The sequence below is a fragment of the Clupea harengus genome, chromosome 9, assembly GCF_900700415.2.
Source record: "Clupea harengus chromosome 9, Ch_v2.0.2, whole genome shotgun sequence".
Taxonomy (NCBI): Eukaryota; Metazoa; Chordata; class Actinopteri; order Clupeiformes; family Clupeidae; genus Clupea; species Clupea harengus.
Window position 1 is genome coordinate 14,819,121 of NC_045160.1, and position 16,229 is coordinate 14,835,349.

The 16,229-nt window shown below is 39.3% G+C and overlaps 1 protein-coding gene across 2 annotated transcripts; it reads right to left on the reverse strand.

Moving 5' to 3' along the window:
• Positions 1-6,246: 6,246 nt before the first annotated feature.
• Positions 6,247-14,987, reverse strand: lhx1a (LIM homeobox 1a). 2 transcript variants are annotated; one of them, XM_031573607.2, is made up of 5 exons: positions 14,053-14,987; positions 12,396-12,619; positions 11,453-11,697; positions 9,468-9,633; positions 6,247-8,227 (listed from the first exon to the last, which is right to left on the reverse strand). In XM_031573607.2, exons 1-5 carry the CDS (start codon positions 14,280-14,282, stop codon positions 7,848-7,850), a joined length of 1,245 nt encoding a protein of 414 aa, XP_031429467.1. In that variant the 5' UTR covers positions 14,283-14,987; the 3' UTR covers positions 6,247-7,847. The 2 variants fall into 2 exon arrangements, with proteins under 2 accessions (XP_031429467.1, XP_012679513.2); XM_012824059.3 differs by having other exon boundaries at positions 11,453-11,730; positions 14,053-14,985.
• Positions 14,988-16,229: the final 1,242 nt, after the last annotated feature.

The following is a 16,229-nucleotide window of genomic DNA, read 5'->3' on the forward strand; positions in this document are numbered from 1 at the left end:
GAATTGAATAGCTGCATTGCTTGGCTGCACTAGCACAAGCCTACTTTAATTGGTAAGAATGTTTTTTTTTCTTTCTTTCTTTCTTTCTTTTTTTCTTTTTAAAAAAAGGGCAAAAAAATATTGGGGCAGATTTTTCTAAAGGAACAAGACACACGTGTCTGAGGTGGGCTGTACATAAGAAAAGTCTGCAGGACCACTGAGGTCCATAGCTTCGTGTCTATGATTGCCTTAATGTCCGATCCAACGGACATCGGACAATCGGACATTTGCATTCTCACGTACAGCTCCTCCGGTTAGTGTCTAGATAAGTTCAGGGTTGCAGTGCATGTCTTCAGTCAGGGCCCTGATAATGCAAGGCTGGGATGCTAAGAGGAGGTCTTATCTGATGAGTGAAGATATTATTACTCAAAAAAACAAAGATTAGTTAGGGTAGATTTTTGGCTTCATCAATGTGATTATCTTACACAAAGCATGTTTTTTGTCCATCGAAATTCTGTGTCAAGCTTTATATTTGACCTTGTATTTCTCCTAATTCACAACGTATGTGATGTTTTCCCTACTATTTGGACATCACATCTTTAAACACGGCAGGACCCACTTGATACAAAGCCATTTTTGAAGGACAACACCATTCACCCAAACCTACTAGCAACTATACTGTCACCTATATAGACAATGAGCGAGGCTTACACACTGACACACACTGACAAATACTGACACACACTCACCTGTCGAGGCTGTAACCTTTAGAAGAGAGGCAGAGTTGTGGAGAGTTCCCAGGATGCATGTGGTGTCTGTAAAGTGCCCTGATGCCCCGTTTGGCTCTGTGATACTCCAGTCTGTGTCACAGTAGGCCCCTGTCTCTCTGACGTTGCTAGGAAGCAGCATAGCGGTCAGCTGACTCTGTGATCAATATACAGGGCAGGAAATAAGGTGAGCATGAAACTCATTAGGGTATTCTGTTAACAAGAGGCCTCAGGAGTGATTGAGTGTCTGTCATTTTGTTCTTAAGTTACCATTTTTATACATAAAACAGAGATAATAAAATCGCTATGAATACAAGGGAGATGGAATAATAGACCTAAAACAGAACAGAGGAAAAAGAGTAATGCAATTTTGCATTATGATGCAGATAAGGAGGACATAAAACAAATTTGCTAAATAGCTGAACCACCAGTGACAAGCAAAAGGATCGACGAAACTTAAAAGGCAAACTTTGTATGTCTACAAAGGAAGAGACTACCCATAAAGGCTTCATCAAAGTGTTTAAGTGTATAATACTCACTGGTGTGGAAATTACACTGATAACATGAATTTACTCTCACCTGAAATGAACCAAAACTTTGTCAATGTAGCCTATGAAGAGGGAAATGGGAAGTTTTTTTTTACCACAGACCACTGCTAATTTATAGGAAAGTGGTAACTGGGCAGCCTGTGGGTTTACAGGTCAGTTAGACTTTGGTCAGCCTGATAAACTCTTGCATTAAAGTCACATCCACCCTTCATAATGTCCTAATTAACAGCAAATTGTAAGCAGGAACCAATAAACACAGCAGTCATGCACCCTCACAACAAATTCATTGTCTAATGAATTTAAATTGATTAACCATGATCCAAGTTCTTGCAATAAACCTCTGCTTTGATCCAGATATTTCCCTCTGGATAATCTGGGATTTCTTTGATTAACAGAAACACACACACACACACACAACAGCAACACACACACACACACACACACACACACACACACACACACACACACACACACACACACACACACACACCCACCCACACCCACACACCCACACCCACACACACACACACACACACACACACACTCACTCACACACACACACACACAATGCTGTTCTGTGCAGTGAAACAAACACCTAGTGTGTTCAGCACACAAGCAGTCATCGATGCCATTTTCTCTTGGATATCTGCACAATACCTGCTCTAAAACAATTATAACACAGCTCTGCATACTAAACAAAGTTTTTTTTTTCTTTTGCACGTGATAATGTGATCATGTGATGTGTAAACGCACAGCTGACCAGGCTGAGAAGAGTAAGTGCCTGTTTGCATTGAGGGAATTTTAAATTGAGATCGAAGCATTTAACCTATTGTGACCAGACTAGCCTGAGGGAAAAGCCTGGTTAAATGGTATGCAGGGCCCAAATATAGTGATACCGAATAGGGCAATAACAAGGTGATAAACAACAATCTCTCACGATTAGGCTATGCTTCATACATTCTCACAAATATGCATAAATAATCCATGCCATTACAGAAAAATATTAAATATTAAAAAAAATATATTGAAATAAAAAAAATGCATCTGACTGGATTCATTTTAAGCTATATAACTATTGATGCAGATGTCTTTTTTTTCAGAATACGGTGTTACTTTTCCAGAGGATATTGTTTGGGTGCTAAGTCCCAGCAGCAGCCATGGCAGCGATTACCATGGCTACATTAGCACACTTTGATGGTGTGCATGTTGATGACAGAGTGACAAAGTGATGACACAGTTCCTTTACTACTGAGGACCTCTCCCGGTTTGGATTCTCCCCTCAAGCTGAGTGTCTCTGTTATCGTTGTGTCCTTTCAAAACAGTGCTTTAAACGTTTCTCCGTGCTCCTCGTCTGATCAGATAGTTAGGATAATAGAGTACACTGAAACACAAAAGAGGAGAAAGAAAATTCATCTGGTTAAATTGCATTAAAGATTTATGTTGTATGGAAATTGGTAAATTAGTCGGACTATTTTCAGCCTGATTATTTGATTTGTATTGATAAAAGCCCACCTGAGGTAATGCATTGCAAGACCTCTTTATGTCCCTATCGTCTTTTAAACTAAAAGTGGTCAAATGTACGTAAGAGAACACACACACAGTTTGAACATACAAATTATGTTTGATTTGTAGTCACTGTGGACATAGATATACTGTGATCATTTAACATTCCATGCATGAGATGTATTGGACCTTGCTATACATGCCATATTACAGTTATTATAAGCCTTTATAACAGCATAATTCAAAACTCTGATCCTATATCAATAAAACTCATGGAAGCTGTTATAGAGGTACACAATAAATTAATAAAAGTAAAATATGGCATCGTTTTTTTCTGTACAGAAAGCAAATTACATGTTGTCATAGTTCTGTATCACAAGGAGTAAGGAGACTGCAAGTGATGAATTTGAGAAGGCAAGGTCACAAAGAATTGACTGTGAGTTGGCCAGTGATACAATGACTGGTTATAACGTCTGCTGTTTGCAGTGATTATAAGGTTATGTATGTCAGTAGTCATACAGAGGTTAAGTCAAAAGCTTCCTAAACCAGCACAGAGACTTAAATTGGAAAGATGGTACAGCTTCATTTATTCCACAAATTGTCTGTTATTTTTCTATTTTTGTCTATTTTTGTGCTCATCAATATAACCCCAAGTTTCTCTTTCAACAAAAAGTTTGAATATTATTTTCATCACTATCACTATTCTCACCGTCACTATTAACAGACAAACTATGAACAGGAGTTGTGAAATAAGATAGATGGGACATTCTACTGCTGTAAATAGCACCAGGCACTTTTAGGCCATTTGCTTCCTTCTGATATGAGATGTTTTGATTTAGTTATTCAACCTCCAACGGCATCAAGAAATCCAAGCAACAGTCAAACTCATACATTACCAGAAAGAAATAGAAATGTATATCTTTAAAAATGGAAATAAATGGAAATGTATATCTTTAAAAATGGAAATAAATAGAAATGTATATCTTTAAAAATGATAATCAACAGCAAATGAATGTGTGTATGAATGAGTGAATAAATGGCACCTAGCTAAACAGAGCCTGAGTTTCCTCCTCAGTACCCACCGGTACGGTCACAGAGACAGTGTGCATGTGACCTGACCTTTTTTCCCAGCATTGCATACATACAGGTTTCCATTTATCTGTCTGACGCTGATAGGGCGTCTTTTAACACACCTTCAGGCGAAAAATCATAACTAATGTACAATCTCCTCGAGGTGCCCAGCATGTTATCCTGCATGCTATTAGTGTTATTTAAGTACCCTGCTTGGCAAAGATAAATGGTTTAGATTTAACATGCACACTGATGCACTGAATAAGCATAACTGGTTGACCACATCATTTCTGTGGCTAACCTGCCAAATGGGAGTGTATGAGACTAGAGTGCAGTCAGTCAATGTGCAGAAAATTCCATTTCTGCAGTGAAGACACTTACTGTTCCCCACGGAAAGGTGTACATTTAATATAATAGAAGGACAATAATATCAGCTTAGTGTTTATATGGGCAAACCTGTTGTAAAACATTACTTGTTAATGGGATTTGGCTGTATTGTCATGTTTTTATTTAAAACAACGCACTGATATAGCTGAATATGATATGAATATATCAAATGTATCACTCACAGAGCACAGAAAAATTAGTGTGTTTTTGTCTTTTAAGGTCTGAGGAAAAAGAGTGATATTTTGACTCTCTTTCTCAGTAGATTGTTCTATATTTGGCAAATATTATTTACAGTGTTCATACTGATCTATTTGTATGCAAACCATTCACATTTTTCAATTTCGATTTTTCAAATGCTAACAGAGATAAGATGTATTTCTGAAAATCTGAAAATATTGCAGGCCCCCTCCATCTCACCTCCAACATAAACAACCTCCACCTTAGAGAAGGTGTGTGTGTGTGTGTGTGTGTGTGTGTGTATGATCTATTTAAATTCTCTCACTCAAGATTTAAACCGTCATTTAAAAACATTCAATACTCTTAAGGCCCCATTTATATTTAACATGTCGACAAGGTCAGTCTGAACCAATACTCAATCTCCAATCAATATGGAATTTGAATTTAAAGAGCTGCAGCCTCTCGGGTCACGGTGCATGGAGTCAGCGTGGCGGCTAAGCCCGGGGGCACCGGAGATCCCCGCCAGGCCTGTTTAACGCACACGACCATGATTAATTCATAGTGGATTATGCGGCGGCCGCGTGGTGGAGGGACGGCTGGGCACGCTCAGACTGCACCACACAGCGCTGCCAGATAAAGGCTCTCTTGCTTTTGCTCGCTCTCGCTCTTTTGCTCACTCTTTTTTTTTCCCTGTGAGATAGGAGGCTCCACGTCTTTCTCTCTCTCTCTTTCTCTCTCTCTCTCTCTCTCTCTCTCTCTCTCTCTCTCTCTCTGCTCAGCCTCTCCCCAGGGCAGTTTAGAGATGCGCTATTGCTTCTCACAGAGCTTTTGGGTTGAGTTGGGTTGGTATAGTCTGGTTTGTGCTGTTTTTTCCCCCCTAACCATCCATCTAATCAGAAATGTGAGGAGATGCATACAGAAGTCCACATTTACCTAAAAGATTATGTCAAGAAGGGTTCCTAATGTTGACCTCTGGTGTAGGGTCTGCAGAGACCTGATGTGTTTTCAAGTTGTTTTGTGTCTCTTCAGCAAGACCGTCACACTTTGTAAAGAAGTGCAGCTTCTTCTCTGTAAAAATGGGGGAAGAAGCCCTGCTGGTCCAGCATGAGATGTTTTCAGAAGAAGGAAGTGACCTCTTTTTAAGACATCAATTTAAGCACTGGTAAACAACTGAAACATGCTCCCCTTAATTGCACAGCAACCCAATGTTGGCAGGTACAAAACCAAGGTCTGGCGCCGCAGACAGAAAAATATATATATATATCAGAAAACAATGGCGCTCTTCAGCAATTATCATGACACATCAATAGTTTCCATTGTTATGAAGGACCATCTACAGTGTCCCTCCACACACACAATCCCAATCATTGTGAAAATAGGTCAGCAATGATCCTCCCGTGAGAGCACTGGAAATCATGTAGGGCAGATCCAGACGAGCTCCCAATCATTTGATCTGTATCATCTTCTCGTGTAATTGGGTCTATGGCACTCTATCTGTTGAGTGTTGAATAAAGCCCGTAAATTCAATTTCAGTGTTCCGTTGAAGTACACTCGAAAATGTCTTTTAACTGCAATGTAAAACAAATGGTGCGGACACACTGTTGACTGCGCTGTGCGAAAGAGACCGTGGGAGAGTCGGATGTGGGGAGGTATTTGGATCGAAAATCCCAAAGAGCCATCGAGAGCTGACGAGCATAGAGGAAATGAAAGTGAGCTCACAAAGAATTCTGATAGAATGAAAAACTCATGTTAGCTAATCAAGAAGGAAATACATCACTAATTTTGCCCAATGAAAAAGATTTGTAATCCAAATGTCATATTTTCTAATTTTATTAAAAACTCACAAATTTGTTAAACATGTTGTCTTTATACAGTGAATGGTCTAATATGCACTGGAGGTCACATAAGCTTAGGTTTATTAGGACAATAAAAGACATACCATGAGGGTTTGATATTTAAAGAAAGTTAGCAGCTGCTTGCTGACCATCAATTTTAATAGTTTGGATTTTTCCTTTTTAAGACACAAAAATAAAACTTGTAGGTCTAAGTATGTTATATTAACAATTTTATGAATGTGTTTTTTCAGCAGACTAAAAAATTAAGAAGTAAATACTTCTTAGCATTTTTTAACACTTACACTTTGTCTCAACACTGCAGATAATGGTGCAAAGCACTTTTACAGTATTTGTGCTATGTTTTTATTTGGCAACTGTCTACTTAACTTGTATTTTTTTCCTTTTACATTTTTTTGTAAACAACATCTTGTACAAACTAGCACAGTGAACCACAACCCCAGCAAACTTGTTTTTTCTTTTCTTCATACAATATAAATAAAATCAATACAAAAGTTTGGTTGGTTGCTTGGAACATTTTTATCTGGATCAAGAGGTTCTAAAACATGGTTGATACTTTTTAACTCCTGAATTAAATATATTACGTAAACAGTTGACTGTTCTAAGTCCCTTTCAGACCCTTGTTAAAATACTTTTAGAAGGTAGACTTCATTTAGCAACATTTCAAGTTCTCTTCCATTAAATAAAGGGTTCACACTCCATACGTTTTTTTTTCTTTTAGTGTTTGCCTTTTGAAGGCCAACTTCGTCGGATTTGGTGGATTTCTTGAACACAAACAAAAAAAAATATCCAGATAAAGAGAAAGAGAGAAAAACAACGCTTCCCCCCCTCCCCTCCCCCACCCGGCCTTCAGAAACATATTTAGTGTCAAAAAAGATTGTTTAAGTGTCTATATGGCAGAGCCTTTGGAGGCGTAGAGGTCTGAGGAGTTTTCAAATAAGTACATTAAGTCTGACGGCTTCCTTCTTTCCTGGGGGGTCTACATCACCAGTGAGCACAAGACCAACCATCATAGATGTTCCTCTCCGTAAAGCTGTCGAGCATTTGACAGAAGCTAATGGTGTTTCTTTTTCTCAAGTCCAGAGTGTTGTTCTCCAAGTGATGGTTTTTTCCTGTTGATGCATGGAGTGTTACTGGAGGGACAGTGGTGGGTTTAGGACTTTCGCTGGGGTCTTTACCACGACAGAGCTGGGGGCCACCAGCCCAAAAAGGGATCAACAGTCACAAATCAGTCTTTTCTGTGATTGAGTCCATGTTCTGATTACGAAAGAAAAGAAAATGAAGCAACTGGATATAACCACAATATCGAGACAAATGTTTATGACCACACTGGCGTCTGTTGACTTCACTTCTTAGAATAGCTCTCACCAAAAAAAAAAAAAAACAATAAGCAAAAAAGAAAAATGTTCAAATCAAATTTAAAAAACAATAAATATGGATGCCCAAACGAAACTGTGACGTCCCTGCTATCCCTCCCTCCCCCTTTTTTCTGTTGTCCCCGAATCCTTTTTTCCCTCCACTGGGTTTGTCTATGTTTGTTTTTGAGGGAGAGGGGGTGGCAGCTACCAAACAGTGCCTTCATTCATTTCTGAGGGGGGGTGTGACAGGTGGTTGTTGTATCCGCTTCCATTGAGCGAGAGCGAGGTAAAGGACGGGTTGGGACCGAACACGTCTGAAGACATGCTGTGCAGCGGGCCTGGGATGCCGGGCTCCGGGCTGGGCGAGTCGCCCGGGTGGTGGGACATGATGTCGGAGAAGCGCTGGACCTCGCTGGACGGATGATGGCCCGGGATGGGATGGTCCATGCCCCCGAGGGGGGTCCCGGTGGGGCCTGACGACGGCACGAATGGGAGGTCTACTGGGGTCTGGGCCTGGGAGGATGGGGGCCCCTGCGGGAAGAAGTCGTAGTTCCCACCAGGACCGTAGTAATCAGTCTGATAATCTGGAGATTAACAAACGGGGGAGAGAGTAAGGGTTAAGAATGTGAAGAAAAGGAGGAAGGGAATGTTCCAGCGGTCGCTAAAATATATTGCCTGGAGTTCCACAGACACAAGGCCTCTCTGTCTCACATTAGTCACAGAGCATGTAAGACTTAAATCGAAACTGTATTTGGGCAGGATGAACAACGCTAGCAAGAAATTAATTAAAAACCAGAGCATTTTATCAGTGATTTTACCTTCTGAGACCTAATTTCCTAGTTCAGCCACACAGTATGTTCCAGGGAGGAAGCTTCGCAGCAGAATATAAAGGACACGACTGAAATAATTAAATGCTTCCATAAAAGGGAAGGAAGCTCATTGGAATTATTTCCTAGTAGTTTAGTCATTTATTCATTAATTATAGCCAGCTTGAATTAACCATTTTCATTGTTTGTTTATTCTCAAAACATGCCATTTATGACATGAATGGAGCTCAAACAGTCATTACTTATAATTAACTAAAATAGTCATGCCATACAAAGGGTCTGTATTGAATAAATAAAATAAACAAAGCAGGGAACTAAATAAATACTTCAATAAATACATAACATGATTCTATAAATAATGCACCATTTATTACAAAAAATGTCACCAAAAATAACGACTGGAAACACTTATTTTCTATATGATCAAATTCAGATCCAGTACAGAAAGAAACGCCAAAGTGCTAAACTAACCTCTATTAAATAAATTACTTACTTATTGAAACTGAATTAGAAGCCCATAACAAAACAGGAAATCATTCTTTAATGATAATAGCCTGCACATACAGCTGCACTTAACATTGTGCTAAAGGCTTCATTTGACTAGTTAGCCGATGTGCTTTTAAATATACACTTGCTATATGCCACTTTCACAACGTGATCTCAAGTCGAAGAGGCCTTTGCTTCAACATACAATTATGAGTATTGCATTGGCAGCCTGTGACCTTAACAAAAAACACCCTTATTTGATATGCCTTTAGTTCTGTATGTTTCGTCTAATAAAGTGCCTGAGTCAGTTAACATTTCTCCATCCCTCGTCTATAACAACATCATCGGGTTGTCATTACCCGTCACCTTGTCCGATTGGCCATTACGCATAATGCGCTTCAAAGGTTTCCTGGGGCAACGCGACAAAAGGAAACTAAGTTTGACAACGACGTGTTAAATGTTCCAACATTGTGTGAAAAGGATAAACCTGCAGAACTAAACGCAGTCTTACCTCCGTAGTAAGAAAACGGGCCGTTAGGAATAAGTTCTCCAGGTTCAAGTCGGTCCACTAGAGTCCTCATTCTCCTCGGACTTCGGAAGAAAGCGTGCCTTCTTGCGCCAAGGGCACTCAGTTGCTTCATTCTTCTCTCTTTGGACCTTCGGTTCTGGAACCATACCTGTGCCAAAAAAAATCAAGATAAGTGTCCAGTAATATTCTCAGTAATATTTTGCGACATGCCATAACGCTATTTTCAAGTTAATTAAGTTCCTTTTTAATTTTGTTACAAAAAGACCTCTGTAACCTTTTTTCGTGTGCTCAGAAATTAAACAGATAAATGTATATATTTACTGAAGAGACGTCCATAACAATGCAAACACATGTCAACGATTTGATAAAACAATGACATATGATAACAAAAACAATAATAATAAAGTAACAATCATAATAATAACAATAATACATTGTTGTTGTTATTATTAGTGTTGTTGTTATTAATGATAATAATGATAATAATGATATCACTACGTTATAATAATTTAACAATAGACTAATAGTAATACCCGAAGTCGTGCCAAAGCAGGCCAATAGTAGGCCTGTGGCCGGCTTGCAATATTATTGTTTGAGTAAGGAGGGCATTAATATGCTAGCCTAGACAGTGTCAAGATTAATGTCGTCAAGATTATTTCGTTAAAATTCATATTTTTCGTGGGACATAACAAACTAAAAAGTAAGATTATGTTGATATTTTGTAATGTTATCGTTTTCAATCTTTGCTTATATTCGATGCACCTAATGATGATGCGCACATGGCTCCAGTGTTAACCAGTGACTGAGTGAATTCGTATTGCAGAGACAAGATTACGCCTAATTATCGTCACTCCAAGAGTCTCGGATCTAACCTCACTTTAATGATCTTTTAACCCTCCATTTACCCCGACAGTGGGCCAGCAGCAGGAACTTAAAATCTCCAATTGATACCTAATAGGTCTGTTGTTACCGACATATTAACCGGCTCCGTGCGGTTGTTATTTCGTAATCTATACACTCATCTTTAAATTCCTTTAAGCTAATATGAGTTTACACTCACTCTTCATACCACAAAAAAATCAACGCTCCATTAATCTCCTACCTCATTTTTAAACTCTTGATCTTCCATTTCAATCTCATGTATGAACATTAATGTATTCTCTTGACTGCTATTCATTAATCTGCTCTTGAAGATACTCAAACCCTGTTTGTGCTCTAGGTGGATCATTGGGCATTTGGAAGTTTCAGTACATAATTCTATCCAGCTGTTGGCGCACTTTTCATTTGTCCCCCCGAAAAACAGCCTCGCTGCCCACTGATTGTCAACAATAGACAGTTGTCTACACTCATATAGTCACAACATAATGTAATATTATGAATAATAATAAAAGTAAATAATATATTGTTGTTGATGTTGTTTTTGTTTGTTTCTTGTTATTATTATTGTTAATATTATCATTATTATTATTATTATACGATTATTTTTTTGGTTGTTTCTGAACAAGGGGGAGTGAGTCAGGCACATACGTGTTTCCACTTGACTGAGTGTGGTCCCAGCATGGCTAAATGTGGTCGCAAAACGTGATGGCAAGGCATTGCCAAGACACCCATCGTTTTCACCACACTCACGCCAATTGGCATCTCTTACCATTGCTTAGGCCAAGTAGAGAGAGATACCCGTATAAATCATTTCTTTAAAGATTATGTCCTCGTAATCAAAGTCACCCTGCTTCAAATTCTAATTTAAACGGTGTTATCTGAAAGAATCCCTTTTTCAAATGAGAGACGTCAAGGCGCTCGAAGGCAAACGTCTTTTTCGATAAAATGAGGCAAGTGCTCAAGGACAGCTTTTCCCAATCAGGGTAAAAAAATATAGCAAAATAACTCCTCTTGAAAATAACTTCCAAAATGCATAGCAGCTACTGCAAACGCAATCCATACTTAAGTGCATTAAATAATAACAGTACCTGAATGACTCGCATATTGAGACCAGTCTCTTGCGCTAGTTGCTCCCTGATGTGTCTCGTTGGTTTGGGTGTAGCCGCAAACGCTGCTTTGAGAGTCTCCAGTTGCTTGGCTTTAATTGTGGTACGTGGTCCTCGTCTTTTTCCGCCAAGATTCTGGTCGTCGTTTTCATTATTAACCGTTTCTTTGTCCGACAAATTGGCACTTTCAGAGTCTTTTACATCGTCTTGTAGCGCGTCTTGAGAATCTGGAGATAAACTTGGATCACTGCAGGCGGTAACTACACAAAAAGAAAAGAAAAATGCCGTAAATATAGAGCAATCCAGGCTCTTGCTGACCTATACTACTGTTTAAAAAGGTTTGTAAAAAAATATAAAGGTATATTACAAAAAATGTATATTACATTTAGCATTTCATAATGGGATAAGGATTACGTTAATGTAAACAACACAACAATATTGTACATTTAATAGGAAAACTGGAAATATAAATATTTTAATATTTGGAGGTTTCGGTTCCACACTATATTAATATTCATACTCATATCTCACTGAATCATGATAAATATTGTCAGTTCTTGTCTTGCAGGACAGAACAACACACTTGTTTAGTATCAGATGTAGCAGAATAGAAAGGATTAAAGTAAAATTCTGCACTGCTCCGAGTCCTGCACACTAAGTGCAAACGTTATTTAAATCAATCAACAAAACACAAGTGCACCATAGGTCTACAACCTTTTATCTTTTTCAGTGGGACACTATCATCCCGAAATCAACATTACTTAATGATGTAATTCGGTCCTGGGAACTGTAAAGTGCCTATAATAAATGGACACGTCCACCCCCTTAATTGTGAGCTACTAATGTTCCTTTTCAAAATGGCGACGCCATCCCTTATAATACCCCTCTACATGCGAGGGGGTCCTTTCCTGTTCCTAAGTCTCACCTGATAAGAGGTTGGTGTCTTTTCCATTGGAGTTGCTTAAATAATCTTCTTTGCAGACAAATTTGTTCTCGTCTATGATGTACAGTTCCTCTCCCGTGGATAGCTGCTTGTTGCACATCATGCAGGTGAAACAGTTCAGGTGAAACACCTTGTTCCGTGCCCTTCGGACCAAGTCATTGGGCGAGATCCCCTGACTACAACCGGCGCACTTCGTCCCAAACCGCCTGCAAAAAGAAATAAAGGATGATGCATTTCACTTTCTTGGACAGTGAGGAAAAAATATGTCAGGAGGCCTCTCTCCAGGCCTCTAAAACAGGACTTCATTGTTAAACATTTTGTTGTTTGGCACGGTTTGCCTACACAATTGCTGAATGAAATGCTGTTTTAATCTTTGAGTAGAAAGACAACGTGGAAGTCTTTTTTAAAACGTGGCCGCTAGATGTAAAAACATCATATTCCAGTTCCATGTGTTAGTTGATCATTTGTTGATGAACGAAGCTTCCAAATTCAAGCTTCTGAATGTGAGAATATTCTACAAATAGGACAGAACAATGTTTTCTTAGTGCTGCACAGTATTAATATTTGCTAAAGGCGACGGCTTTACCAATAGACTATTTAATTTGAGCAAATAATATAATACACATAATGTAACCACATTGTGGGCCTATACCTGTAAGGAGCAAATATACATTTTGTTGGTCGCACCTTCTAATAGTGTGTATTCAGATTCCGCACACTGATTGTTGATTCCAAGTCTGTGATTGCATTGTCTATGTGTTTCCTCTTCAAATTGGTTTATTATTCAAATCCACTTATCGCATCTTCACTCGAACCCCGGCAAACACGGGTTTGTACAGACAGCTTGCCACCGGGCCAGGTTACACTTCCCTTAAGAAGCTTGGCAAAGTATTGATCCCTGCGGCTTCCCTGGCTGGCAATTCTTGTAAACAAAGTGTGATTTCCTTAAGACCCTCACTGCGAACGAGTGCACCAGTACACAGACGTCTAATGTATGTGGTCTTTTGTTTAACATAACAATTCAAATTAACAAGCTTTTAATTAGTGACTGTCTTGATCAAAGATTCTCCAGGTTCACCACTGAGTCTTTATTTCACACCTAGTGTTTTGAATGGACTTCCCTTCGTTGAGTGTTACACAGATTGAGCAGCTGTGTATTTGGCCTAAACATTTTTTTTCACCTAAACATTTTTTTTCACAACAACTGTTTTAAAAATGCTGGCTAATTGACAAAGAATAATTAAATGTTCTTCATATGATAATAAAATATATTATTCGACGGAATAATATTGCTGTATTGACCATGCACATATATTTTAACCAAATCATTACATTAATTGAGGTTATGTGCTAAATATCACTTAAATTATTTATGTCTAAAACGTAGTTGTCTTAGGTGTCCTGTTTATGTTATGTGCTCACACATTATAGGCTACACACCCTACCCTCTCCTTATAAGAAATGGAATACTATGGGTGTGCCAGGACGGAGGCCTGTCCATCACCATTTCTCGGGACAAATAAAATGGTGCATTGTTCTAAAAATATTCTTAGACACTGAGACTATTCAAATGCATGAGATAGTAGATAGGCACTGGAAATGATCAAGATGGTTTAAAACAAAAAGTAGGAGGGCTTACCTAAAGAAGTCGTTTTTGCAGTAGAGTTTCCCCTCTCGAGAAAAGCATTTCTCTGTTAGATTACATTTACACTCGCAGCATTGTACGCACTTGACGTGCCATGCTCTGTCCAACACATTGAGGAGAAACCTGTCCAATATAGGCCTTTCGCACCCAGCACAGTGGACCATCGTCTTTGGCTGTGCTCCCACAACTCTACCGTTGTCTGGACAACGCGAGTATCTGTTCATTCACGTTTGTCTCTCAAAACAGCAATCAAGAGATGAACGATACCGTACGCCTGGGTAAGGGGTTTGAGGTTCCTTTTCGCTTGGAAGTCCGGGACAGGCAATAGGAGCAGAACTGTACGCGTCGGTTTCTCTCCTCTCAGTGCCAGTTCTCAGTAGGAATATCTGTAAAGGTCCAAAATTGGGTAGAAGATGACGGGTTGCCAGGTTGGGTATTTCTCGGGGATGAGGTAGTACCAAAGATCCTCCTCTGTAGAAGAACAGCAATTCAGAAAAACAAGAAAAAAGAAAAGCCAGTGCGCGCGAAAAATCAAGCTTCCACGTATATGCCGCCTAAAATGTAAGCATCATTTCGCATCAATGCGTCACCGTGATCATCAAAGTGGGGCATTGAATGAGAAAACGATGTATCTAAGTCAGTGTTGTATGGCATCAAATTTTACAGCAGAGCTTTCAAGGCAAGGCTAACAAACAAGACACGCGTGCCCCAAAACACATGAACGCACTTAGACATCACCGCGTATCCACACTGTTGAACACCATCGGAAAAACAGAACGTTAAAACGCCGCAATGTTGGTGAAAAACTGCGTTTCCCTTCTGCGTTTCTGATTTCCTTCGGTTTTTAGAAAGCGATGTTATAGAGTGCAGGTTTCGTGTGACATCTCAATGCAGGATTGACGCTCCTCACACAGCCCTCAGTATTCTGCATGTTCTTGAAAGCACACGAGCCATCCTTATTCACAGCCCCGTGACGTCACTCGAGGCTGAGGCCAATCAGCACCTTTCCGTTCAAGTAACCATTAGCTAGCCCCTCGAAGCTTTACAGGCGCAGTCTGTACTATTTATAGGGAACAGAAGAAACCAATTGTCAAAAAAATCCAGAAACTATCATATCTTTGATAATGTGGACAGCAGACAGAAAACATATAGACCTTCCAAGTAAAACAGCGTAATTATCTCGTCGTTGTGTTTCCATGGAGGAACGGACAACAACATACACTTAACAAGGTAGCTATGCCGCTTCATTTTTATTTTAAAGCGAAGTAGTGACTGTGTCACTTTTGCATAAGTAGGGCCCATGTTTAGACATGTATTACAGTGTCATCAACTGGCGTTCATCCTACTTGATGTCTGGTTGAGTGAGGGGTTTACGGGAAGAGAACATCTGCGAAACAATGAATGACAAAAGTGTCTTGACTTTGAAGTCATATTAGTCTTAATATAGATTGGTAACGCGACGACGACAACATACTAAATTAGTGGGACTGTTCAACTTCTTGAAGGTGGATGGTAGCGTACATGTCATTTGGCAAGCGCTACGCCTCGGATATAAAACCCTCTACAGAAATTAGATTTTTTTTAGAAGAAGACTGCTCTATAGGAGAAAAAAGGTGGTAATGTATTTTGTTGTCCAACAGTCTCGCCAGGGCACATGGGGAGGTAGGTCTGTTAGGATTGCCATTTATTCATGCGACTCTAGACAAACTATTTACAAGAGTTTGCATTTATTTTTCTTTTAAGATGTCATGATGTCATGCCCTTACATGATCTGACTACGCTGTTTTGTCGATTGTTAATTGATACATTTTCTATTACACATTATTTAAAACTTCAATGCAAGCTCCCATTAAGGGGATTATAGAGTAAATTGTATTGATTGCTGTTATCCTATCGGGTCTCCATCCTCGTAACCTTAGCGATTAGTCTCCCTTTGGTCTTTTGTCTAATGGGGGAAAGTGAAAGACGAAGAGGCTCTAAAGTTTACAGTTGAGCAGATCGCCCTGACAGTTTTTGATGGTCCAGACACCTTTGGATGTTTAATTAAGATGAGCAATATACAGGAAGTTTTAGTATTGCGCTTCCAAACATATCCTTGTATCTGTTTTATGCCTAAATAGGCAAGTACAAAACTACTCGTGATTGCTTATAGAGGAACTTACAGTACGTGT

What these genes read in the sequence shown, in the direction of transcription:
- lhx1a (XM_012824059.3), bottom strand. Translation starts at nt 14,282, where the DNA reads ATGAACAGATACTCGCGTTGTCCAGACAACGGTAGAGTTGTGGGAGCA. An exon ending in TGCAAAAACGACTTCTTTAG is followed by an intron (nt 12,620 to 14,052) that starts GTAAGCCCTCCT and finishes TTCTTTTTGCAG; the next exon opens with GCGGTTTGGGACGAAGTGCG. An exon ending in CCCGTTTTCTTACTACGGAG is followed by an intron (nt 8,228 to 9,467) that starts GTAAGACTGCGT and finishes GTTAATCTCCAG; the next exon opens with ATTATCAGACTGATTACTAC.